General features: G+C 23.6%; 4 protein-coding genes and 1 pseudogene across 5 annotated transcripts; 2 read left to right on the forward strand and 3 right to left on the reverse strand.

The window, feature by feature from the left end:
* The first annotated feature begins 92 nt into the window (after positions 1–92).
* Positions 93–5,403, forward strand: LOC122510339 (N6-adenosine-methyltransferase subunit METTL3). The gene is made up of 4 exons (XM_043624904.1): positions 93–486; positions 636–831; positions 917–1,429; positions 4,512–5,403. Exons 1-4 carry the CDS (start codon positions 327–329, stop codon positions 5,299–5,301), a joined length of 1,659 nt encoding a protein of 552 aa, XP_043480839.1. The 5' UTR covers positions 93–326; the 3' UTR covers positions 5,302–5,403.
* Positions 5,404–7,243: 1,840 nt separating this feature from the next.
* LOC122510298 (neuroepithelial cell-transforming gene 1 protein-like) lies at positions 7,244–13,355 on the reverse strand. Its single transcript, XM_043624830.1, has 5 exons — positions 12,985–13,355; positions 12,216–12,460; positions 8,532–8,880; positions 8,016–8,444; positions 7,244–7,939 (listed from the first exon to the last, which is right to left on the reverse strand). The coding sequence occupies exons 1-5, from the start codon at positions 13,048–13,050 to the stop codon at positions 7,544–7,546; spliced, it is 1,485 nt and encodes a 494-aa protein (XP_043480765.1). The 5' UTR covers positions 13,051–13,355; the 3' UTR covers positions 7,244–7,543.
* A 152-nt stretch (positions 13,356–13,507) lies between these two features.
* Positions 13,508–20,028, forward strand: LOC122510297 (integrator complex subunit 5-like protein). 2 transcript variants are annotated; one of them, XM_043624827.1, is made up of 8 exons: positions 13,508–13,883; positions 14,233–15,326; positions 15,400–15,593; positions 15,674–15,773; positions 15,895–16,059; positions 18,389–18,576; positions 18,717–18,881; positions 19,097–20,028. In XM_043624827.1, the coding sequence occupies exons 2-8, from the start codon at positions 14,277–14,279 to the stop codon at positions 19,251–19,253; spliced, it is 2,019 nt and encodes a 672-aa protein (XP_043480762.1). In that variant the 5' UTR covers positions 13,508–13,883; positions 14,233–14,276; the 3' UTR covers positions 19,254–20,028. The 2 variants fall into 2 exon arrangements, with proteins under 2 accessions (XP_043480762.1, XP_043480764.1); XM_043624829.1 differs by having other exon boundaries at positions 15,403–15,593.
* A 144-nt stretch (positions 20,029–20,172) lies between these two features.
* LOC122510338 lies at positions 20,173–21,118 on the reverse strand (annotated as a pseudogene).
* A 352-nt stretch (positions 21,119–21,470) lies between these two features.
* Positions 21,471–25,635, reverse strand: LOC122510319 (senecionine N-oxygenase-like). Its single transcript, XM_043624872.1, has 8 exons — positions 25,464–25,635; positions 24,722–24,939; positions 24,177–24,315; positions 22,971–23,247; positions 22,658–22,761; positions 22,452–22,539; positions 22,189–22,352; positions 21,471–21,880 (listed from the first exon to the last, which is right to left on the reverse strand). Exons 2-8 carry the CDS (start codon positions 24,925–24,927, stop codon positions 21,557–21,559), a joined length of 1,302 nt encoding a protein of 433 aa, XP_043480807.1. The 5' UTR covers positions 24,928–24,939; positions 25,464–25,635; the 3' UTR covers positions 21,471–21,556.
* Between the last annotated feature and the right edge of the window lie 27 nt (positions 25,636–25,662).

A 25,662-nucleotide genomic window follows, 5' to 3' on the forward strand; every position in this document is an offset into this window, starting at 1 on the left:
ACTAGAGGCGCTTGCACAGAAAATATGAATGATATGAATCAACCTTTAGTTTGACATTTTTCGAACTGAGTTTCCATCTCTTAGTATAGTTCTTGTTTTCATGTCGCCGATGGAGCCGATGTAAACAATCAAGTGATAAATATGACAATTTAAGAATTTTTTTAATAAGAAATTAAATATCTCATTTAATGTTAGTTTAAAAAGACTGGTAAAGAATTATTTCCATGTTTTATAAAATAGAATATTTTAGTATATAGTAAAGATATTTTATATAGTATTCAAAGAAAAATGCAAATGTGATATTTATTTATAATTATAATTTTAAAATGTCAGACGCTTTTGAAGAAATTCAAGCTATTAAAATTAAGAGAAATTGTTTACGTGAAAAATTACAAAAGCGAAAAAGAGAGAGAAATGAATTATTCACTCTTACCTCAACTGCTTCGTTGTCATCTTCCCCGTCTTCGGAGTCACAGAATATTATTGGTAATTTAATTTTATTTAAGCATTCTTAATTTATAAATTATAACAAAAAAAAACGGAGATTTTTAATTTTTCGAGTACATTTCTAACCTGAGAAATCTTCTTCTTAACTGGAACAGAAACTGTCAAACAATTGCAATTTTTGTTTTCAGTCGAAACATCATCAGTACGCTCTGATCATTCCGAATATGAACAGGATGTTCTTTGCATATTACACGAGTCCACTTCAAATTTACCAATAACATCAGCCGATCTTCTGGATCAATTGAGAAAAAATTTAAGCGCCGACGTTTCTTACGCAGACATGAATAAAATATTGGAAAAATTCGCCGCCCAGGACGTTATAAAGTGAGAAATATTCCAATTTCCTTTTTTTGTAGTGGAAAATTATTTTTCTTTTCAAAAATAAAAATTTTCTTTTTTTCTCCCCCAGAATTAAGGAAGTAACCGAAGATGGTATTTTTGGATACACAATAATCTCTGTTATAGAAGCACAATCAGTTCAATCGCCTCTTGCTCAATCGCTCATTGTCGAGAGTCCCGATCGAACGGAATCTTCGGTATCAGAATCAAATGAAGACGCCCCACCTGAGAAACAATCGAAACAGGATAAAATCGAAGACATTATGTCATTGATCACAATGCCAACAATTAGGGAGAAAGAGAGTAAAAAAGTTGGCGAACAAATTCTCGATCTTCTATCGAAACAAACGTCAAAAGAAAAATCATTAGCCGAAAGATTTCGATCGCAAGGTGGTGCACAAGTGATGGAATTCTGTCCCCATGGGACGCGTATTGATTGCGCGAAAATTAATCATACCAGTGGACAGGGATTTGTTGGTAAATGTAAAAAATTGCATTTCAAGAAAATTATACAAACTCACACGGACGAATCTTTGGGTGATTGCAGTTTTCTTAATACTTGTTTTCATATGGATACCTGCAAGTGAGTTAACTTTTTTTACAAGATTTAAAAATACAGGGTAGTTACAAAAAATTTAATTTTCTTTTTCCATGATTTTCAGATAAAATTTTCATTTTTTTCCTGACCCTGAAGAATATTCCGATTCACTCTAAATATTTAATCACTATTATTTTTTCATACTCTCTAAATATGAATTAGTAATTTTCTACTAATGAAATAGTGCGAATTCGTTTACCAATTAAATTAGTAACAGTTTTTACTAATCTTTAGTAATTTTTTTACTAATTGCTAGTAGAAAACCACTAATTCATTAGTAAGCCGTTTACAAATTTGAAATAATAAAAAATACGTTCTTATAATTAAACTAGTAATTTTCTCCTAGCGATTAGTAAAAAAATTCTAAAGATTAGTAAAAACTGTTACTAATTCAAATTATTAAATAAATAAATTAAATCCGTACTAATTCAGATTTAGAGAGTAGGAATTAAAATTCTTCACAACATTCAAATTCAACTCTTCTTGAAATTCAACAACCTATAAGAATATTTTATTAGAAAAAACACGAAGAAATCGATAACTCCGAGTCTTCGACTCGGAATAATCGATTTCTTCATGTTTTCTAATTAATTATAGATGACCGAATGATAAAATCATTATTTTATAATATAAGAATTTTGTTACTCTGACTTCTTTGAAATTATTTTCATCATTTCAATTCAATTATTATTTTCTGAAATTTTAAACTAAAATTCTTCTTTCAATCAATTATTTTTAATAATTTTTGACAAAGTTTTTTGAGATTTTACAAAATCATTTGAATACAATTTAATTTCACGAAACTTCATCGATTATTCAGAAATTCTTCAATGAAATATTTATTAGAATGTAAAAACTTCAAATAACAATTTAAGCAAAAATTCAATTAAACTTTTTTAAAATAAATTAATTCTACAAACTTTTTAGATAAAAGTATGAAAAAATTCAGATTTTCAAAGATTTTACAAAAAATTTTTTTAAATAATTGAATCTATCGACGAATTGTAATAAAATTTTTAAGAATAATTGCATTTTTCGAGAAATTCGATTAAAATTGTATTAAAAATAATTAAAATTCTGCCATGAATTGTATTATTTCTAAAAATAATTGAATTATTGTGAAGAGAATATTTTCAAATAATTAACTTTTTATAAAAAAATTTATGCTACTTTTTTTTTAAATAATTCAATTTCTGTCAAATTTTTTTAATTATGAAAATAATTAAATGTTTGCATGAAATTATATCAACATTTTTATCAAATAATTGAATTTTTTGGGAAATTTTATTAAAATATTAGATAATAAAAATCGTTTAATTAGGAAATTTTTTTTTAAATTAACTTAAATTTTGACAACCATTTTATTAATAATTTTTGAAATAATTCGTTGAATTTCGAAGAAGAATTTTGCTATTTTTAATGATAATTAAAATCTTGACGATAATTTTTTTAGAAATTTTGAAAATAATTGAATTTTTACGAGAAATTTTATTACTTTTAAAAATAATTGAATTCTTGTGATAAATATTACTATTTACGAAAATAATTGAATTTTGCAAACAATTCTATTAAAATTTCTAAAAATAATTGAATTTTCCAAAAAGTTTTATTAAAATTTATGAAAGTCATTGAATTTGGCAAAGAGTTTTATCAAAATTTATGAAAATAATTGAATTTCTGCAATTTTAGTTAGAAATTTTACGAAGAATTTTTTTAAAATTCATGAAAATAATTAAATTTTGCAATGATTTTTAATAAAATTGCTAAAAATTGAATTTTGCAAAAAATGTTATTAAAATTCCTAAAAAAAATTGAATTTAGCAAAAACCTTTATATAAATTTATAAAAATAATTGAATTTTGTAGAGAGTTTTATTAAAATTCCTGAAAATAATTGAATTTTGTAAAGAGTTTTATTAAAATTTCTGAAAATATTTTATTTTTCCAAAAAGTTTTATTAAAATTTATGAAAGTCATTAAAATTCATGAGAATAATTGAATTTTATTTAAATTTATGAAAATAATTGAATTTTGCAAAGAGTTTTATCAAAATTTATGAAAATAATTGAATTTCTGCAATTTTAGTAAAATTCCTTAAAATAATTGAATTTTGCGAAGAATTTTTTTAAAATTCATGAAAATAATTGAATTTTGTAATGAATTTCAATACAATTGCTAAAAATTGAATTTTGCAAAAGATTTTATTAAAATTCCTGAAAATAATTGAATTTAGCAAAAAACTTTATCTAAATTTATAAAAATAATTTAATGTTGCAGAGATTTTTTAAAATCTCTGAAAATAATTGAATTTTGTAAAGATTTTTATTAAAATTCATGAGAATAATTGAATTTTGAAATGAATTTTAATAAAATTCCTGAAAATAATTGAATTTAGCAATGAATTTTAATCAAAATGCTGAAAATAATTGAATTTTGCAAAGATTTTTATTTAAATACCTAAAAATATTTGAATTATTTCGAACAAATTTGTAAACAATTGAATTATTGTAAAATTATTATTATTTTATGAATATAATAAATGGTTTGCGTAAAATTTTATTCAATTTTTGTTTAAATAATTGAATTCTTTTGGAAATTTTTATTAAAATTTAGTAGATATTGAAAATCATTGAATTGAGGTAGAATTTTGCTAATAATTGAATTATTATTAAACTTTTTGAAAATAATAGAATGTCGGAGAAGAATTGTATAATTTATAAAGATTATGATTGAAATTTTGACGAGAACTTTGTAGAATTCAAAACAGAAATTCAGAATTTTCATATGAATTCTAAAAATTTTTTTTTTCAGTAGTTTTAATAAAAACCCCTGATTTTTTCCCAGACCAATTCTACTTTTCCTGATTTTCTCTTGAATTCTCTGATTTCCCTAACCTGTGGTAACCCTGAAATAGAATAAAATAAATAAATAAGTAAAATAAATAGATAAGTAAAATAAAGAAATAAGTAAAATAAATAAGTAAAATAAATAAATAAGTAAAATAAATAAATAAAATAAAATAAATAGAACTAAAAGAATATTTTTCTCTGACAAATGTTTTTTTCTAGGTATGTTCACTACGAAGTAGACAGTCTGTCTCCTCAACAACAAAGGGAACAAAATCACGTACCACTAGACAACGATGGAAATAATTCAACGAACGCTGAGACAAGTACAACCAGCACAAGTACAAACTGCAGTACTGGCAGTGAATTAACACTCTATCCACCCCAATGGATTCAATGTGATCTTCGCTATTTGGACATGACAGTTTTGGGTAAATTCGCCGTGATAATGGCCGACCCACCCTGGGACATTCATATGGAACTTCCCTATGGGACAATGTCAGACGATGAAATGCGACAATTGGGAATTCCAGCACTTCAAGACGAGGGTCTATTGTTTCTCTGGGTCACTGGTCGTGCGATGGAATTGGGTCGTGAATGTCTGCAATTGTGGGGCTACGAGAGAGTCGACGAAATAATTTGGGTGAAAACAAATCAATTGCAGCGAATCATTCGCACTGGACGCACGGGTCACTGGCTAAATCACGGCAAGGAACATTGTCTCGTTGGAATGAAGGGAAATCCACGTATTAATCGTGGACTGGACAGTGACGTAATTGTCGCCGAAGTGAGAGCGACGAGTCATAAACCCGATGAAATTTACGGTATAATCGAACGCATGAGTCCTGGAACGAGGAAAATTGAATTATTCGGTCGTCCCCATAATGTACAACCAAATTGGATAACACTCGGCAATCAAGTGAATGGCATTCGTCTCATTGATCCACAACTTATAAAAGCATTTAAAAAACGTTATCCCGATGGAAATTACATGAAACCCTGCAAAGTTTAGAATTTTTATTCACTTTTTTTTATAATCAAAATAATTGTAAAGCATTCAAAATTATTTTTAATCTGTAAAAAAGACTAGAAATGTAAAAATTTGTAAGTAAACGCGAAAATTTTATTTTAAAAAAAAATCTTATAAAACTTTTGTTAAAAGTGAAATATATACTTTTATTAAAGTAGAAAAATTATTTTAAATACGAAATTAGATATTTAAAAATCCCTAGAAATCCTGAAAATAATTGAATTTTGTAAGGAGTCTTATTAAAATTCATGAAAATAATTAAATTTTGTTGAGGAATTTTCTTAAAATATTAGATATTAAAAATCGTTTGATTAAGAAAATTTTTAAAATTTAACTGAAATATTGACAAGAATTTTATTAATATTTTTGAAATAATTGAATTTCGGAGAAGAATTTTGCTATTTATAATAATAATTAAAATCTTAACGATGATATTTAAAAAAAATTTTAAAATATGTAATTGTATTTCTACGATGAATTTTATAACTTTTAAAAAAAATTAAATTCTTTTAATGAGTATTGCTATATGAAAATAATTAAATTTTGCAAAGAATTGTATTAAAATTTCTAAAAATAAATGAATTTTCCAAAAAGTTTTATTAAAATTTATGAAAATCATTGAATTTTGCAAAGAGTTTTATTAAAATTCATGACAATAATTAAGTTTTAGCAAATAATTGAATTTAGAAAAATTTTATTCAAATTCCTGATAACTGAATTTTGCAATGAATTTTAATAAAATTCCTGGAAATAATTAAATTTTGCAGAAAGTTTTAGTAAAATTTATGAAATTCATTGAATTTTGCAAAAAATTTTATTAAAATTTATGAAAATCATTGAATGTTGCAAAGAATTTCATTAAAATTCCTGAAAATTATTGAATTTTGCAATAAATTTTAACAAAATTCCTGAAAATTAAATTTTGCAAAAGATTGTATTAAAATTTCTAAAAATAATTGAATTTTGCAAAGAGTTTTATTAAAATTCCTAAAAATAATTAAATTTTGCAATGAATTTTATTGAAATTTCTGAAAATAATTGAATTTTGAGAAGAGTTTTATTAAAATTCATGAAAATAATTTAATTTTTAATTAATTTTAATACAATTCCTGAAAATAATTGAATTTTGTAAAAAGTATTATTAAAATTTCTTAAAATAATTGAATTTTGCAATGGATTTTAATGAAATTCCTGAAAATAATTGAATTTCTGCAATTTTAGTATAATTCCTTAAAATAATTGAATTTTGCAAAGAATTTTTTTTTAATTCATGAAAATAATTGAATTCTGCAATAAATTTTTTAACAATTCCTGAAAATTGAATTTTGCAATAAAATATTATTAAAATTTCTGAAAATAATTGAATTTTGTAAAAAGTATTATTATAAATCGTTAAAATAATTGAATTTGGCAATGAATTTTATTGAAATTTCTGAAAATAATTGAATTTTGAGAAGAGCTTTATTAAAATTTATGAGAATCATTGAATTTTACAAAGAATTTTATTAAATATCCTGAAAATAATTGAATTTTTGCAATTTCAGTTAAATTAATTTATGTAATTGAATTTTGCAAAGAATTTTAATACAATTCCTGAAAATTAAATGTTGCAAAAGATTTTATTCAAATTCCTTAAAATAATTGAATTTTGCGAAAAGTTTTATTAAAATTCATGAAAATAATTGAATTATGCAATGAATTTTAATAAAATTCCTAAAAATAATTGAATTTTCTGCAATTTTAGTATAATTCCTTAAAATAATTAACTTTTGCGAAGAATTTTCTTAAAATACTGGAAAATAATTGAATTTTGCAATGAATTTTAATACAATTGCTAAAAATTGAATTTTACAAAAAATTTTATTAAAATTCCTGAAAATAATTAAAATTTGCAAAGAATTTTATTAAAATTATAAAACTTTTGTTAAAAGTGAAATATATACTTTTATTAAAGTAGAAAAATTATTTTAAATACAAAGTTAGATATTTAAAAGTCCCTGGACTTTTAGGGATAATATACAATGGGAAGATTAAACGTAATTTTCAATACATACCTTTTTTTACTATAAAAATGTCCGTTAAAAAAGTTCTTGACAATTTATTGTCTCTTTTTACGAGTTACAAAACTTTTTAGATAAAAAAGTTGAATTCCTTACTCCTTAAAAGTAGTTATAAAAAATAATTTATCTATACTAGATAGTAATTTATAAAAAAAAATGAAAAATTACGAAGTATCGGTATTTAATTTTGGTCTCAGTAAATTTCTTCTTAACGTGAAAGAAAAGTTATTTTCCCTCACCATTTCTTTTGTTCGCTTTTTTAAATCAACTTTTTGAAAGTGATTTGCATTTTCCTTTTCAATTGCAATTTCCATTTCTTTCAATGAAAATCTAAAGACTCTTTTCAGTGCATCAATCCAATGTCTCTTTTGATGTTCATCGTCCACGTATAAATTATGTTTGCCCACTTTAAATCCTGATGAATTTTGACTCGTCGAGTCAATGTCTTGACAGAATTCTTTGCTCGTTACAATTGGAAAGGAGATATTATATTTTCTTACTGATCGTCTTATGGGTCTTGTCATTGCCAAACAAGTGTCAAACAAAAAGCAATGATATTTCTAAAAAAAAAATTTAATCAATTAGGTATAAACTAATTAGATTGGGAAGAAAAGAGGAAAATTGATTTTCTTTTACCATTCCGCGAGAATCGCGAAGTTGTCCCTCGGTTATTAATTGAGCAGCGTTTTCAACGCACTTGTCCGGATCGAATTCACCCTTTGGATTAATTTTCGTCTTTGCTAATTGACATTCGGCATCGCCCATTGCTTTATCAATTTCATTTAATAATTTCAATAAAATTTCACGCGATTCTTTTAGAGAAATTTCATCTGGATGACCGGACGGCGTGTGTTTGAGAATTTCTTTCACTAAAAGTGGATATTTAACGACACGTGATCTTGGTACATCCAAATACGTCCACAAATCAACAGCGTGTGATGTTTCTAATTTTTTCTTTATAAATTCCTGAAATCGTTTATTTGTAAGTTTCCTCGATTCAAGCAAATGTCTGGCCCAAATTTGCTTTCTGCATCTTTCAATATACAAAGTTTCCAATTGCAAAAACTGTAAAAAAAAAAAGAAATCGAATTAATTTTTACAATTAAGATTTAATTTGAGAAGAATAATATTTGAGAAAAATAATTTTTATACCCAATTGATTATTGTCGGTCCAACGATATCAGTAAAACCAGACTGATCGCGCAACTTAACCAAATTGTCCCTTAATTCGCTGTGCAATTCAATGAAACTGTCAATATTTCCGAAAAGTGTGTCAAGTTCGGAAGTATTAAAAATATCGAGAGAGAGAAGGGGATCGTAGTAGGATTCTCTCAGAGCTGAAAGATCATTTAAAAGGACATTCTCACCACAATATAATTCATAGATTGCCTCTTGTCTCTTTACTTCCCTGCGACTTAAGGTTGAACTCAAATCTTTTAGATTGCTTACTGCGATGTCAACCATCCAACTGCGAATTGCCACATTACCAGCCAATTCGTTTCTGTAAAACAATTAGGAAAATTAAATAATCAGAAAAAATCGAATAGAAGAATAGGCTTCGCACTCATCTACTAAAACCTATTTACTATTTACTACTTTTCTTACGATTAGTTACTATATGGATACTTTTTTTTAAATTTGTGACACTAAAAGCAACTTATTCCTATTTTTTTTTAATTTTCACGAGTTTAAATTCGCTAATAGTTGGAATAAAAAAAATTATTCTTGAAAATTTTAATAAAATTCTTCTTAGAAACAATTATTTTCAGGAATTTTAATAAAATTCATTGCAAAATTTAATTATTTTTAGGAACTTTCTCGAAAATCTTTTGCAAGAATTCAATTATTTTCACAAATAATGAAATTCTTTGATGAAATTCAAATATTTTCAAAATCTACTATTTTAATAAAATTTCTCAAAAGAATTCAATTATTTTGAAAAAATGTAATCAAAATTCGTTGCAAGAATTCAATTATTTTCATAAATAAATGAAAATCATTTATTTTTTTAAAAATTGAATAAAAATTCATTGCGAGACTTTAATTATTTTCTGAATATTAAAATTCTTTACAGAGTATCGATTATTTATAATACGATTTTAAGTAAATTCTTCAAAAAATGTAATTAATTTCAAAAATTTTATTAAAATTCTTCAGAAAGAAATAAATTAACAATTATTCATTATTTTTAATAATTTTTGCAAAAGTTTACAATTTAATTTTACAAAATTTAGATTATTCGAAAATTCTTCAATTAAATATGTAGAAAATAAAAAATTAAAATAATTTAAATAAAAAATTCATTTAAACTTTTTCAAAACTCAATTATTTGTAAAAATTCATGCTATCATGCTTTTAATATTTAATTATTATCTAAAATACAAACTGAACTTCATTTTTAAATCAATATTTATTAGAAAATTCTACGAGAATTCAATTATTTAATATTATAAAAATAAATATTTTATTATATCGAATGTTTCTTAAAAATGAATTTTCATAAAGAATTTTATCAACAAATTTTTAAATAATTTTGAATTCTCTTGACAAATTTTAATAAAATTTTTAAGAATAATTGCATTTTCCGAGAAATTTGATGAAAATTGTATTAATAAATTGAAACTGAAATTCTGCCAAGAATTTTATTAAAATTTTTAAAAATAATTGAGTTTCGGAGAAAAATTTTATTATTTATAAAGATAATTGAAAATCTGACGAGAATTTTTGTAAATTTTTTAACATAATTGAATTTCTGCGAAGAATTTCATTAAAATTTTTGAAAACAATTTAATTTTTTGAAGAAATTTAATTAAACCTGTATTAAAAATAATACTTAAATTCTAATAAATAAATTGTAGTAAAGGTTTTTAAAATAATTGAATTTTCTTTGATAAATTTTAACATAATTTTTAACAATAATTACATTTTTCGAGGAATTCCATTAAAATTGCATTAAAAATAATTGAAAGTCTGCGATGAGTTTTAATATTTATGAAAATAATGAAATGTTAGCGTAGAATTTTATTAAAAATTTTTTTATCTAATTGAATTTTTTTGGGGGATAAGAATTTTATTTTTGAAAATAATTGAATTTTTGCAATCATTTGTAATTGCTTCAAAATTCAATTTCTTTTAAATTTTCATAAAATGAAAAGGAGAATTGAATTATTTTTTCAAATTATAACATTTTTTCCCAGGAATTGAGTGATTTAAAAAAAAGTTCAAATTTCATCCTTCTTAACAGTTAACGTTAACCTTTCAGAAAAAATACTTTTTCCGAACAAAAGTCAAAGTGTTTCCAAATGTTAAAGGAAACCATAAATTGAAATATAACCTGACCAGATGTTTAAAGAACGGCCTTTTAAGGGTACGGTCGAGAGTGCAATATACACATTCTAAAATGTGTTCAAACAATAGCAACGTTAATTTTCATTTGCAAATGAATAATAAATAAAACAATAAATAAACATTATTAACAATTATAAATAATTAATATCTTAATATTATTATAATAAATATTAATTGTTTATAAAATAATTAATAACAAATAAATACCCACAAAAAATAAATAAAAGCAATAAACCAATAATAATTCACAAATTATTAATAACAATTTATCAAAAATAAATGATCATAAAATAGAAATAAATAATTAAAAAATGCGACAATTACGTTAAAAATAAAAATTCAAAAACCTACATACATTTAAAAATTACTACGCTATAAAAATTATTGTAAAATTATTATTAACTAGATTTATAATAATATTTTGTAAACTCTCAAGAACGTGAGATAATATCCCTACCAACTCGAAAACATAGAAATAATATCCCTACTATTTTAGAAAGAGACACTGACCTAGGATACAACCAAGAAGACTCAGCCTCTTTATGAGGGTTGGTTCAAGAAGAGCCAATCCCGAAACGACAGAATCAAATCTATTAACTTTTTACCAATCTGCTAATTAGTCAGCCTCTTATTTCCATTTCCCTAAAAATATTTTCCAAAATTCTGGAAATTCCCAAAAACCTTAGTGGGGACAATATCTTATAAATAGTGTCCTCACAATACAAGTCAGTTAAAAAATCAGTCACTTGTCACTTCTCAGTTTCAAGTTTGAAAAGTATCTCAAACATACATCCAATTCTAGAAAAAGTTTTAATTCCATTTGAAAAGTAGTGCGTGTTCTAAATATAGAAAATGTCAAGTCTTATTTACAAGTGTTAAAAATAAAATTCGAATTTAACAAAAATATTATTTCACGTTTTGGGAATAGAAACAAGTTTTACATAATTTAAAATAAAAAGTGAGTAAAATTCAAAATTATAATTATTCTTTAAAATCATCTTTCTCTTAAAAATACCTGATTCCTAAAATATTTTAACCCGTGTTACAGAAAACTGTTAGTTGCTATACTTAATTGGTGGTATTTTCTTGTTTTCATTCCTTTTAAACTCAAAATCCTAAAACCAACACTAAAACAAAATTAAACTTGAAGTTTAAATATTAATAATATTAATTTATTTAATAAATAGAATTTAAAATAATTATGTTTAGTCCATAGGACGTACCTAACAATTTAATAAAATTAGTTGCAGGAATTCAATTATTTTTTATAAATAATAAAATCTGTTGCGGGAATTGAATTAATTTTTATAAATAATAAAATTCGTTCCAAGAATTCAATTTCTTTTCTAAATAATAAAATTTTTTTTAGTCAGTTCAAATATTAGCTAATTTTTTAACTCCTTTTTTCAGTCCTAAAGCTACTTTTTTAAAATAAACTATTGAGTACAAAGCCTGGAAGAAGAAAAAAATTTAGTAATTATTACGCACTGTTTTAATGTGGTATTGTGAGTGTCCACATCAGTTCCAGGAAAAGACAAAAAAGAAGCATCTAATTGATTATTACTTGCTCTTTTACGCTTTTTTTCCGATCCGGAAACTGACGGCAGTGAGAAAAATATATTACTGGCAACTTCAGTAATTCTTCGTCGCTTCTTCTTTCCACACACGGAATCGATGGAAATGTCCATTGAACTAATACTGATAGCATCGCTTTTCGGACGCTTTCTGGATCTCTAATTAAAAAAAAAGTTGCTATTTTAAATTACTTTTTTCTTTAAAATCAAACATTATAATTCCATCTCGCTTTTCTTCGAATTAAGCAAAAAATAAGCATAAACGATACAAGAACTAGATTTATTTCCATATTGACTACATTGTCATTAGCATAATTTAATAACGAATTTTTAACATCTTAATTTGATGTTAAAAATTATATTAAGCAATAAAACGATTGCATTCTGACAAAAATGCGATTGTTATTAAAAAAAAAATGCTCACGTTTAAAAATCTTCATTGTTCCTTATTTACATTTCGAAACTTTGGAGCAACAATTTGTCTGGATGTATTCTTGCGAAATTTAAACACTCCACTTTATTTAATTTAATTTTAACACTTTAGTTTTCATCAATCATCTCAGTAACAAATATGTAGTTGGAACAATAAGAATTAAGATGTCAAAAGGTAAACTCAAATTCTGTTAAAAAGTTTCTACAAAAAATGGATATAAACAATGAAAGGTAAAGTTGAATTTACTTACCAGCCAAAAACGTTTTTTAGGCTCTTGGAATTTTTCCAAAATTGACACGTCCCCGGTTTCATTCATGATTTATATCCTATACTTAAAATACTTCAAATTTGTCAAATTTAACCAAAATTGGAATGTAAACCAACGCTATTTGTTGTTGACTAAAAATCCCTGTTTTGCCATTTTCTTTAGACAATTGTAATAGATATTCATATAGGTAAATAATAAAGGTAAATATTTTTACTTAAAATGAAAAATAAAGTATAGAATTGTAAACAAAAGCGTGCAAAATGCACCTCCTTTTGTTAACCGGTTTATCCAAACGATTCAAACTTTTTGAAGGTTATTGGCTTTTTTTCCTTTCACTCTCTCTCTCTCTCTCTTGAACGAGGCATGAATAAAGTAAACTAGACGAGAAACTACACTTTAAAAAACACAAAGGAAATCAAGTGAATGATACTTTAGAAATAGGCAAAAGGACCAATAGAAACACGCTATTTTCTGACGTGTACATATTACGCTATTTTTAGCAATTCTTAGCTTCCCAACCCTGGTGAATATTGCAACAAAAGCAACAAAATAAATGTAATAGTTAATTTATGCCAAATGTATTTTGCTTTTTTCCAATTTTCGAAGTGTATTTATTTATTTATTTTTTCTAATTGTTCAACAAGTGTTATCGTAGTTGATAATTTTCATTAAATTCAATTGCTAGATATGATAGTTCTGTAGATTTCTGGAAAACAGCCGGTGACCGTTAGACGGTTAGAAACACAACGCGTGGTTAAATGAGATTTGTTTATATTTATGTGATATTTTCAAAATGTTCATTTTCTCAGTGATATAATTCTATACTGCCTGAAATAGAAATATAATCGGAAATTTGTATTATTAATTATCATTACTATTAAGTAAGTAAATTTTGAAAATTTTTTCAAAATATCTAAAACTATTTTTGCAATATGGTTGGATGTCGTCAATTTTTTGTTTTATTTGAACTAATCAATAAATTATATATGTATTTTGCCTGGATTGGAAAAATATTAATTCTAAAAATCTAGAAAAAAATGGATATTTGTTTATTAATATATTTATGTTGCAATATTTCTTTTGTTTCATAAATTCAATTTCTTTTTTTCCTTTTTATAATTAATAATAATTACGAAAAAATGAACGTTATCGGTTGATAAGAATCCATTGTTCTTGAATCATTTGTTTTTTTAAAGAAAAATATCAACGATGACTAATTTTTATTTCTAGGTAATAAATTCTGCAAACATTTAGTGATAATAAAACTAGATGGTATGGAATACAATTATTTTGCTGGATGTCCACGATTCACATCTATGAATGATGATTATTCATATGATAGTGAAAGTGATATATCTTTAGACGATTCGGACAATACATGCGAATCAATTTCCGAATTTGATTCAATGGAGAAAGTGGAGAAAGTTTATGTTTGCGATTATGACAAAATTTATATTTCCATTTATGATGATATCGAAAAGTATAGAGCTTTAAAGCAATCAAAGAAAAAAAATACTTCTTCAAATTGGAACGATGTTAATGTTATTTTACCTGATGGAACAAAAACAAATATTAAAAATGCGCCAGAAATTCTTTATAAAAATTTTAATGGTACAATTAGACCTTCTGAGCAAGTAGAAAATGATGTTGATGATGTCATCCAAGCGAAACCAATTGTCGTTACAAATAATCATAATACTCCATCCGCGAAAGAAAAGAATGAAATTAATTCATCGAAAAAAGAAACTCTACCCAATAAAGAAATAAAAGTTGAAAAATTGTCCAAAAAGAAATTAAAGAAACAACGACAGAAAGAAAAGAAGGAGAAACAAAATCAAGTTGAAAAAACTAAAGATGTAAAAATTGAGAAATCAGAGGAAGTTAATAAAACAAATTCTAAAACAAATCATAAGTCGAAGGATAATTGTAAAAATGAAGACGATCACGATGGACCAATTAGCAATAACAACAACAACAACAACAATAATAATAATAATAAATCGAAAAATAACTCTAGTGTTGATAGTGAAAAAACTGTTACCGAAATGGAAGAAACTGACGATACTGGTGACGAACAAAATTTATTGGATGAAAATACGGCTTTTATTAGCAATGCATTGAAAAAATCGGAAAAAAAAGAATCTGCAAAGGGAAAGAAAAATGTTGATTCAAAGGCAGAGAAGAATAAAAAATCAACAATTAAACCAACTTTACCGAAGGAGAATAATACTGTTAAGAAAGATATTCCTAAACCTGTACCTTTACTTAGTCTACCGATGAACTTACCGAGCACAAGTGGACTTCAATCAAACTCATCAGGAATGGTAAATTAATCATTTATTTAAATTTTTTATTTTCTTTTTTAAAAATAAATTTTAATCTTTTAAATTTTTACAGAAGAAGTCAAAACTCACTGCAAATGATTATAAAGAATCGATAGCTCTAGGAAAAAAAGCAGTTGCTTTCCTTATGGCAAACGAAATTAAGAAAGCAATTCAATTTTTAAACGAATCCATAAATTTAAATGGTCACGAATTAAGACATTATCTAAACAGAAGTTTTTGCTTCTTACGATTAGGTGAATATAGAAAGTAAGTATTTTTTTAAACAAAATTTCGTCAAGTATTTAAAGTAAAAAAAATGTGATTACAAAACTTTCTTTTTTTTCTAGGTCTTTAAAAGATTCCGAATTTGTCATAATGACAACTAATGATAGTGAATTATTAGTAACAGCAAAATTTCGCGCTGGTCAAGCGTACTGTGGATTGCAAGTATGTTTTTTAAATTTTTTGTTCTCAAAATTGTCAACAATTAAGTAATTTGAAAATAATTTATTTGCAAAAGCAAAGGAATTTATTTTTATTTATTTATTACTATTGATTTTTGTTACAGAATTTTAAAGAGGCCGAAAAAAATCTAAATGAAGCTCATAATCTTCATCCAACGAATTCGGCTATTTTTGAGGAATTGCTGCGTGTTAAAGTGTTACAATTATTATCAATGGGTTTTCGAGAAAGAGATATATTAGAGATACTTTATCAATGTCCTTCTGTCGAGGTAAATATTTATCTTAATTTAAAAAGCAGACTTCATACTAATCTACTAAAACACCAACTATTTACTACTTTTTTTACGATTTGATACTACTTGAACACTTTTTTTTAGATTTGTGACACTAAAAGCTACATTTTTCATTATTTTTTTTCGAGAATTTGCACTACTTTAAATTTTCTAAAAGTTGAAATAAAAATTCAAAAATTTCAATAAAGTTCTTAGAAACGATTCAATTACAATTTTCAAACTCAATTATTTTCATTATCTACTATTTTAATAAAATTTTTCAATAGAATTCAATTATTTAAACAAAATTACAATAAAAATTTCACAGGCATTCAGTAACTTAACAATTTTTTATTTTCTTTGAACCAATTCAATTATTTTTAACTTTTTAATGAAGTTTCTCGAAAGAATTCAAATATATTCAGAGAATTGAAAAAAATAGTTCTGAGAAATTCAATAGTTTCAAAAAATTTTGATAAAATGCTTTATAAATTTGAAAAATTAGAATAAACCTGATCATAGAATACAATTATTTTTGTAAAATATAACATTCTTCCTAGGAATACAATTATTGTCAAAAAAGTTTATAATAATCTTCAAAACAATTCAATTATTTTCGTAAAAAATAAAATTCTTCGAAGAAATTCAGTTATTTAAGAAATTTTAATAAAATTCTTCCCAAGAATTCAATTCTTTTAAAAAAAATAAACATTCTCACAAGAATTCAATTATTAAAGAAAAATTTAATAAATTTCTTCGTCAGATTTCAATTATTTTCAATTTTTTAAATGAAATTTCTCGATGGAATTGAATTATTTTCAAAATGTTTTAAAAAATTCTGAAAAATTTAATTTTGTTTTAAAAAATTTGAATAAAATTCTTCACAAGAAATTAATTATTTTCATAAATAATAATATTTTTTTCCGGAATTAAATTATTTTCACAAATAAAATTCTTTACAGGAATTTAATTATTTTCATAAAAATAACAAAACTTATCGCAGAATTTAATTTATTTTTTATATAATTTTAAATAAAGTGATAGAAAATTGCATTTATTCTACAAAATTTCTTTTGAAATTCGCCGAAAGAATTCAATTATTTTTAAAAATTTTGATAAAATTCTTCATAAAAATTCAATTTTAAAAAATATTCAATTACTTATACTGTATTTTTGTATTCAAATAATTGAAATCTCGTAGAATTTTCTAATAGAAATTGATTAAAAAATAAATTTCACTTAAAATTTTAAATTACCTATATAATTGAATATTAAAATTTTTACACGAATTCAATTATTTAAAATACAATTTTTATTAAATTTTTTCATAAAAAAAGATTCAATTATTTAAAAGAACTTTTATAATATTTTTCATAGTAATTCAATTATTTTTAATACAATTTTCCAAAAGAATTCAATTATTTAAAAGAATTTTATTAAAATTCTTAGCAAACATTAAATGATTTTCAAGATTAATAAAATTTTCACACGAATTCAATTACATATTTAAAATACAATTTTATAAAAAAAAATTCAATTATTTAAAAGAATTTTTATAAAATTCTTCGCGAGAATTCCATTACTTTGAATATAATTTAAATACAATTTTTTGCAGAAATTCATTTTCACGAATAATAAAATTTTCACAGGTATTCAATTACTATTTAAAATACAATTTTCATAAAATTTTTCGAATTCAATTATTTTAAGAATTTTTTGATAAAATTCTTTATAAACATTCAATTTTCAGAAATATTCGATTATTCTATTAATTATTCAATTTTCTTCATTCAAATAATTGATTTCTTTTGAAAAATTGCAATTTAGTTTTAAAGATAGTTAATTCTCGTAAATAATTTAAAAAAATTAAATTATATTTTATTTGCAATTTTTGTCAAATGTAATTGAAATTTTTATATTTCAAAATTTTTTTTTTATTTTACTTTTCAAAATTATTTTTAAATATCGTATTTTTGAAGAATTTCAAATTAATATTTAGAAAATTGTTTGGAAAAATTTAGAATTGAAGTTATTAGCAGTATAAGAAGAAAGGTAAATATTTCTGATGAAAATTATAAAAGAATACAGAATAAAATTTTTGTGAATTTTATGAATTTTATGAATCGTTTAAAACGAGTTTTTTGTCGTCAAATTGAATTTTTTAATAGATACTTTTTTTTTACTATTTTTTTCGTTCTTAGAGCTATTTTTTTAATTATCGAGTGCGAAGCCTAAAAGTAATAAATTAACAAATGAATATTTCATTTTGTTCCATTGTAATTTAATTATAATATTGACAATAACTTTCTTTAATTTAAATTTGCAGGGTGCTGTTTCATTATTAGCTGAGAAAACACAAACGGAAGAATGTAATGATTTTATTATTAAAAACGAGGACGAGATTGATATATATAACTCAGATGACGAGGATAGTCCTTGTCTAACTCGAATGTTTCGTAAATTATCAAATTATCAGCAAAGTTTTATAAAAAAAGTGACTTTACCATCACCTAGGTAATATTTTCGTTTTTATTCTTTAAAGTATCATCTTTTCAAAAAAGAAATAATTAATTTAAAAAAGAAATAAGGTTTTTACAACTTGAGTAGGTATTTTTATTCTTTTCAAAATTATAATTGCAGTATTTCTGTTTTAGTCCTGCAAAAACTATTCCTCAGCCTCTGAAAGTTCCAATTATCAAAACAGTAGCTGCGATTCACCCAAAATTGCCTCCCTCTAAAGATGTGAATGACAAAGCAATTTGGATTGGAAATACAACTTCAAGTATAACTGATGCATCTATAAAGAAGGTTTTTTCCAGGTATGATTATCAAACTTTAGAATAATTTTTTTTTAATTTTCCTGCAATTATCAAAAAAAAAATAATACTACAATTTATTCTTTTCTTTTGAAAAAAAATATTTTATTTCATTTTACATAAAATCAGATTCTAATAAATAGAAAATTAGATTTTTTCCTAAAAATATAAAATTGAAAGTTTTTAACTTGTCAATAAAGAAATATTAATTATTTCAGGTTTGGAAAAATTGACTCAATATATAGAAAGCCGAATGAAAATTACACTTTTATAAATTTCAAAGATTCAACATCGGTGAGGGATTTATTATCAGCAAATCAATATGTTGAAGTTGATAATTTCAAATTGCCAATTAAATCTGCAACTCGCAAGTAAAGAGAAAAGAAAATTTTTCAGTTTTGCAAAACAAACAAAAAAATTTGCAAAATTCCAAACATTTTTCTTTTGCGTCTTTAAAATCGTTTTCTTTAAATTTACTACTAACATTAAAAGTTAATTTCTCTAACTTTAACAATTTATATGATGCAGTCGTTCTTGTTTATCAATAATTTAATGACTCTTCAATAACATTCATTGTGAGATTCATACAAATGATAAAACCTTTTTTCATTTGTCGATATTATTCAGTATTTGTTAATATTTCTCTTTTTCCATTTCTTCAGTATTGAATTAATTATATAAACAAACTGCCGAATTTTAATCATAAAACATGAGCAAGATAAAAATGATTATTGTAATGAGTACCAATTTATTCATATAAACACATATTTATAAATAATGCTCAAAAAAAAGAGGATGTTCGATTGTAAAACTTAATTCTGACTGACTAACTGAATAGTTTTCCATTACACATAATATTAAACATTTTTCTACGGGTTGTTATTAATATTTGCTCTTTTGCATAAAAAAAAAGTGTGCGTAAAATTTCTCTGCAGTTTTATTTTTTTAAACAAGCAAACCTCTTTGTAAACTTTCAAGAATGAAGTGAATTTATTTTCAATAAATAAGAATTTATAGAAGATAAGAAATAACACATAAGGGAGTAAAGAAAATGTATTCCAAGAGTTTTATACTTAAATAATAGTTAAGTTTAAGAAATTTTTTATATACCGATTAACAAGTGATAATAAATTTTACTTTTTCTTCAAAACTTATAAATTCTCTTTCTTTAAATTTCAAATAAAATGAAACTAGTCAGCAATAAAAGAAATGTTTCTTTTAAAAGAAAATTTCTTTCTGTAAAACTATAGTTTTAATTTTTTTTTTAAATTGTGAAAAAATATTTGTTTTATTATTAATATGTTAAAATTTCGTTAAAATTTTTTGCATTTGTAGTTTGACACATTCTATACCAATTTGGATCGCGAGTTAAACTTGAGGCATCACGCCTGTAAAATGAAGTTTGAATAATCGATCGAATTCCCACTTCGGATAAAGGAATTGGCGGATAATTCTTTAAATGCCATCCAATTTCCCAACTTGAACATTCTTGATAATTGAAACGTTCTACAGGTTTCTCTTTGTATCTGAGGAAAAATTTTTAATACAATTCATACCAAAAAAAAAGATCTTTTTGCCAAAAAATCAAAATATTAATTTTTTTTAACTCAGAAAATTAATTGCAATAATTTTTTGGAGGATTCATTTTACCTTTCTCGAAAGTAATTATTAGTGGCAGCATAAGACTCAACTCCAGATTCGTAGAGAATATTTTTCACTTTTAAATCAACTGGTTTCATGAAACTAAGATTAATTGTATCTTTTTCCTCGTGTTTATCAGATTTTTCTATTTTTCTTTTTATCTGCGGAAATAAAAAACGAGATAAAATTGAAATGTTTTTTTGTCCAAAGAGAAAGAAAAATATTAAGTACAAACAGTTTTCTTTTTTTTCTCAAAGTGCTTTTTCGATGAACATTTCTTTGATTGTTGTTTTAATTCTTCAAGTTTTTTATCTTCTAATTTTAAATTTTCCAATAGGAGATCTTGATTTTTTTTGTACCACCTTCTTCGCATATCGTCTTCATTTTTAATGACCGAAGTCCAAAAAGCTTGACAACGAATGTCACAGACTCCTCCTCTTTGAAGCATGATTATTTTTCTAAATTGCAGAATTTTTTTACGATTTTTGATTTTTTTATTTACACCATTTTAATTTTGAATTGAAAGAAAACGAAAAAAATTAGGTTAGAGAGACGACTGACAATTGCCAATCGATCTGGAAAAAATGTTTAACAATAAAAAAAATATTCTTTTTTTTAACTAAAACCTTTTAAAGTTCATCTACTTACTGAAAATTGTAAACGCAATTCTTTTAAAATTGAATTAATTTTGAAATATTTAAGTGAAATTAGATTTCAAGAATAAACACAATAACTTTTGAAAACAACAGTTTTACAGGATTTCGATCAAAATTCCCTGACTTTTCCAGGTTTTTCATGTTTCCAGGTTGCATAGCAACTCTGAGTAGTTACTATAATTATATTATTTAAATACATTTTATAAAATTTATTTATTTATTAAATTTATTTATCATACTCTTTTCTTAACTAAAAAAACAAAAAACAAAAAATAAAACTAAAAGTATTAACTAATAAATATACAAATCAAAGATTGTAAAAAGTTTTAAAAAAAAGTTTGTTTGATAGAAAAAATTCCTTTTTGACTTGATTAATAAATATTATGCTGGTAAACTTTCCAGTTGTACGAAATTATCATCATCCAAAATTTTGTATCTATCCCGTCGATAATTCACCAAATCGTCCAAAAATCGTTTACTGCTGTCATTATGAAGTTTCGTTAAAACAGAAGGCAAGGGTTTTATTTCTGCAGTCTCTGACAAATCTTGATAATATTCTCCCTGCTTTGGTCCCATCTGGTGAAACTGTTTAGTTTTGAATCCACGACTTATTTTTTCTTCTCTCTCACGATTTTCCTCAGCGAGCATTTCAGCCTTCGACGGTAATTGTTTCTCTTTTCTCCAATATTTCAAAGTGAAGCGCACCTTTTTTTCATTTCAAAAAATTAATTCATTTTCTTCATTCAAAATTTTTACAAGTTTCAAAAATAATTTTTTTTCATTCAAAATTTTTACAAATCTCAAAAATAATTTATGTTACAAATTAATTTATAGTAATTTAATTTATAAATTAATTAAAAATAATTTAATTTACAAATTAATTTAAAGTAATTTAATTTGTAAATTAATTGATAATAATTTAGTTTACAATTTAATTTATTAAACTAATTGAAAATAAATTGTAAAAATTGTTGTATTTTAATTATTTTGTCAATTTCTTGTAAATTACTTACTTGTAAATCAAACATGCTGAAAGCACAGACATAGAATGGAAGTCCAATAAATGCAAGACTTGGATTCTCTACTGCAATTAAATGTTTCCATAATGGTGTGACCATATTCGATTCAACTTTAACACCGCAAGATTTTGCCAGAAAAGGAAAGCTAAATTTGTAACCTGTTAAAAAATTACAATTTACAAGAGGTATGTAATCAAAATATTAATTCTAATATTTTTGTTTAATATTTATTTTATTTTTTTTTATTAATTTTTTACCAGTGCAATAGAATATAAAGTCGATTTTTTCCTCGGAATTGTCATTGAAAATCGCTTTGTCCCTTCCAAATTCCAAAACATCAGGTTTCTGAAAAACGATTTCTTAAAAATTAGAAAAAAATTAGTTATTAAAAGAATAATTCATTAGATTTTTTTTTGTTAAAAATGGAATAGAATAAAATTGTGTTGTATTATAAATACAATACCTGAATGACGTTATTTGGGAATTTCGTAAGAACGGGATCTTTCAAATGATGACTGAGTATCACTTTTTTTGCAACTGAAGATATTTCTAAAGCTAAATCCATTCCTGTATTGAAATATATTTTTTTATGTCATATTTTATAATAATTTAAATTTCCACAAAATTTTTCAATAAAAAAATTAAATTATTTACAAAAATTCTAATAATATCCTTCGCAAGAATTCAAAACAAGTAATACAATTTTAATAAAAAATTCAATTAAAATTTCAAAATTGAAATTGATCATGAAAAAGAATAAAAGAAAGAAAAATAACCTGATGGCCCAGCGCCCAAAATAACGACAGATTTTTCTTTAAATACGTCAGGAACTCGATAATCGTGACTGTGCATTTTCTCTCCAAAAAATGAATCATTGCCTTTGATTTTTGGAATACTCGGTTGAAAATAATGTCCATTGCAAACCATCACAGCGTCAAATATCTCCTCAATTACCACCTGATTTGATAGATTTTTCACTCTAACTCTCCATTTCTGATTATTGCCATTCTTCTCTTCATTAATTGGTTCCACTAATTCCACATTATGAAGAAACTAAAACCAAATTAAAAAATTTTATTAAAATATTATTTTCAAATTAAAAAATATTATTTTACTTATAAAAATAAATATGTCAGTAAAGCCGACAATTCATAATTTAAATATTTTTTTACTTTATAATGAGAAATTTATCTTGTTTTTATAATATATTTTCTGCTCTCGATTGTGGTTGCGGTTTATCTGATAGAAAAAAGCGACAAATAGATTTTCTTATTTACATATGCGAATTGCATCATACTTAGGTCATTTACCCTTTGAAGCTCTATAATTAATTTTCAATTAAAATCATCTACACTAATAATCGTAGTATTCCGGTAATCTGTTCGCAGTTTAAAGTTAGTTGTTTGTTTCCTAAATTTTTTAATAATTTTTCTTTTTAAATATTTTTTTCAATTTTAAAATAATTAATATATTGAAAATCATCGAATTCTTGCAAAGAATTTCATCAAAAAATTTGGGAATAATAGAATTTCTCCGAAGAATTTTATAATTTATGAAAATAATTGAATTCTTGACAAGAATTTTATTAAAATTTTTGAAAATGTTAATTTAATTCTTTTGAATTATAGAAAATAATTTAATTCTGTTGAATTATTTTATAACCAATTAAGAAAATTTTTACGAAAGAATGAATACTTTCGTAAAATTTTTTTTAAAAATAATTGAAATTTTGGAAAGGAATTTATTAATTATAAATATAATTAAATTGATTCAAAGTATTTATTCAAATTTTAGAAAATAATTGAATTTTCTCGAAAAATATTATTAAAAATTAAAAGGAAATTGAATGTTTGCGTAGAATTTTATTTAAATTCTTGAAAATAATAAACAAGAATAATTAATTAATAATTGAATTTTTTAAAAGTTAGAATCTCAAATTATTCAAAAATTCAATAAAGACGGATTTTTCAAATAAAACTTACAGAAATAAATTCCCTCAGTTGAAAATTATCACAATAAGAATTCAGAAAATCGACAATTTCCGAACGTGTCATGTAACTTTTTCCAATTTCCGGAATCGGGTAGTCCGGATATCCCATTACCTCCTTTGGAAGATTTGTTCTATTTCATTCAAAAACAGGCGAAGACAAATTAGTTTTTTTTTAATTTTACAAGTAAATTAATTAATTACCTAATAGCAATATTAAAAAATTAATTAATTATTTTTCTATTTAATAAAATTCATTCTACGGAATTCAACTATTGAAAAATACTTGATAAAATTCTTCAATTATTCTCATAAATACTATTCTTTGAAAGAATTCAATTATTTCCATAACTAATAAAAATTTTACGAGAATTCAATAAATAAATAAATTAATTAATAAGAAAATAAATAAATTAATTGATTAATAAGTAAATAAATAAATCATTTAATTAATTCAGTTAATTAATAATCATTCAATTAATTAATAATTCAGTTAATTATATTTGAGATAATTAAGAAAAATTTCTGAATATACAATACCTGAGATTTTTGTACATGCTTGAATGTATTGGCAATCCAAAACGATCTACACCTGTTTGTGGAGTATAAACCCAAGTGCCTCCGATTTTATCACTTTTTTCGAAACATTTTATTGTATATGATGAACCGTCTTCATTTTTTAATTCACTGCAATTTTTAAGCGCCGCAAGTCCTGCCGAACCTGCCCCAATTATTGCAATTCGCATTTTCTTTTCTTTCTGAAAAAAAATTTTTTTCTTAAAAATTAATTTTCTAAAGGAATTAAATTAAATAAAAACTTCTTACCATTTTAAATTGCTCCTTAGAAATTTTATTCAATTTTATTAATTTTATTAACAATTCAATAACATTAATAGCAATCGAATTAAATTTTGGTCAAAATTACTCAATTATATAAATTGATTCTTTTATTTTATTTAAACAATGTAGAACCAATTTTTTAAATGATTGTTAATATTTTATAGTATTTAAATTAAAAGAATTTGTAATTTGTAATTTTAAATTTATAATTTTTAATTTTAAATTCATAACTTTTAATTTATAATTTAAATATTGCCGAATTTTTTATTTTAATCCCATCGAATATTTTATCTAATTTATTAATTACTTCCACATAGAGGAAGTATTTATATTTAAAATAATTCAATTTGAGTTTGAAAAAAAATTACTGGTTTGATTTATTTTTCAATTTAATTAATTGTGAAAATTTGATGAACGAGAAAAGAAAATACAAAATACTTACAATATGCAAGAAATGTTAAGTGTCAAGATAAAGATGAACAAAAAAAAGAAATTTGGAAGAAACGCGTCCAGTGCAAGACTGATAGTGGATAATGTCGTACGAGATCCCATTTACAGAAAAGTCCCCTCCCCACGAATATAATCAAACTTAAATATTTTTCAAAGCATTCTGATTGCGAGTTGACCTTTACGCTCTCCCA

This window comes from Leptopilina heterotoma, unplaced genomic scaffold (assembly GCF_015476425.1).
Source record: "Leptopilina heterotoma isolate Lh14 unplaced genomic scaffold, ASM1547642v1 Lhet_68, whole genome shotgun sequence".
NCBI classification, from domain to species: domain Eukaryota; kingdom Metazoa; phylum Arthropoda; class Insecta; order Hymenoptera; family Figitidae; genus Leptopilina; species Leptopilina heterotoma.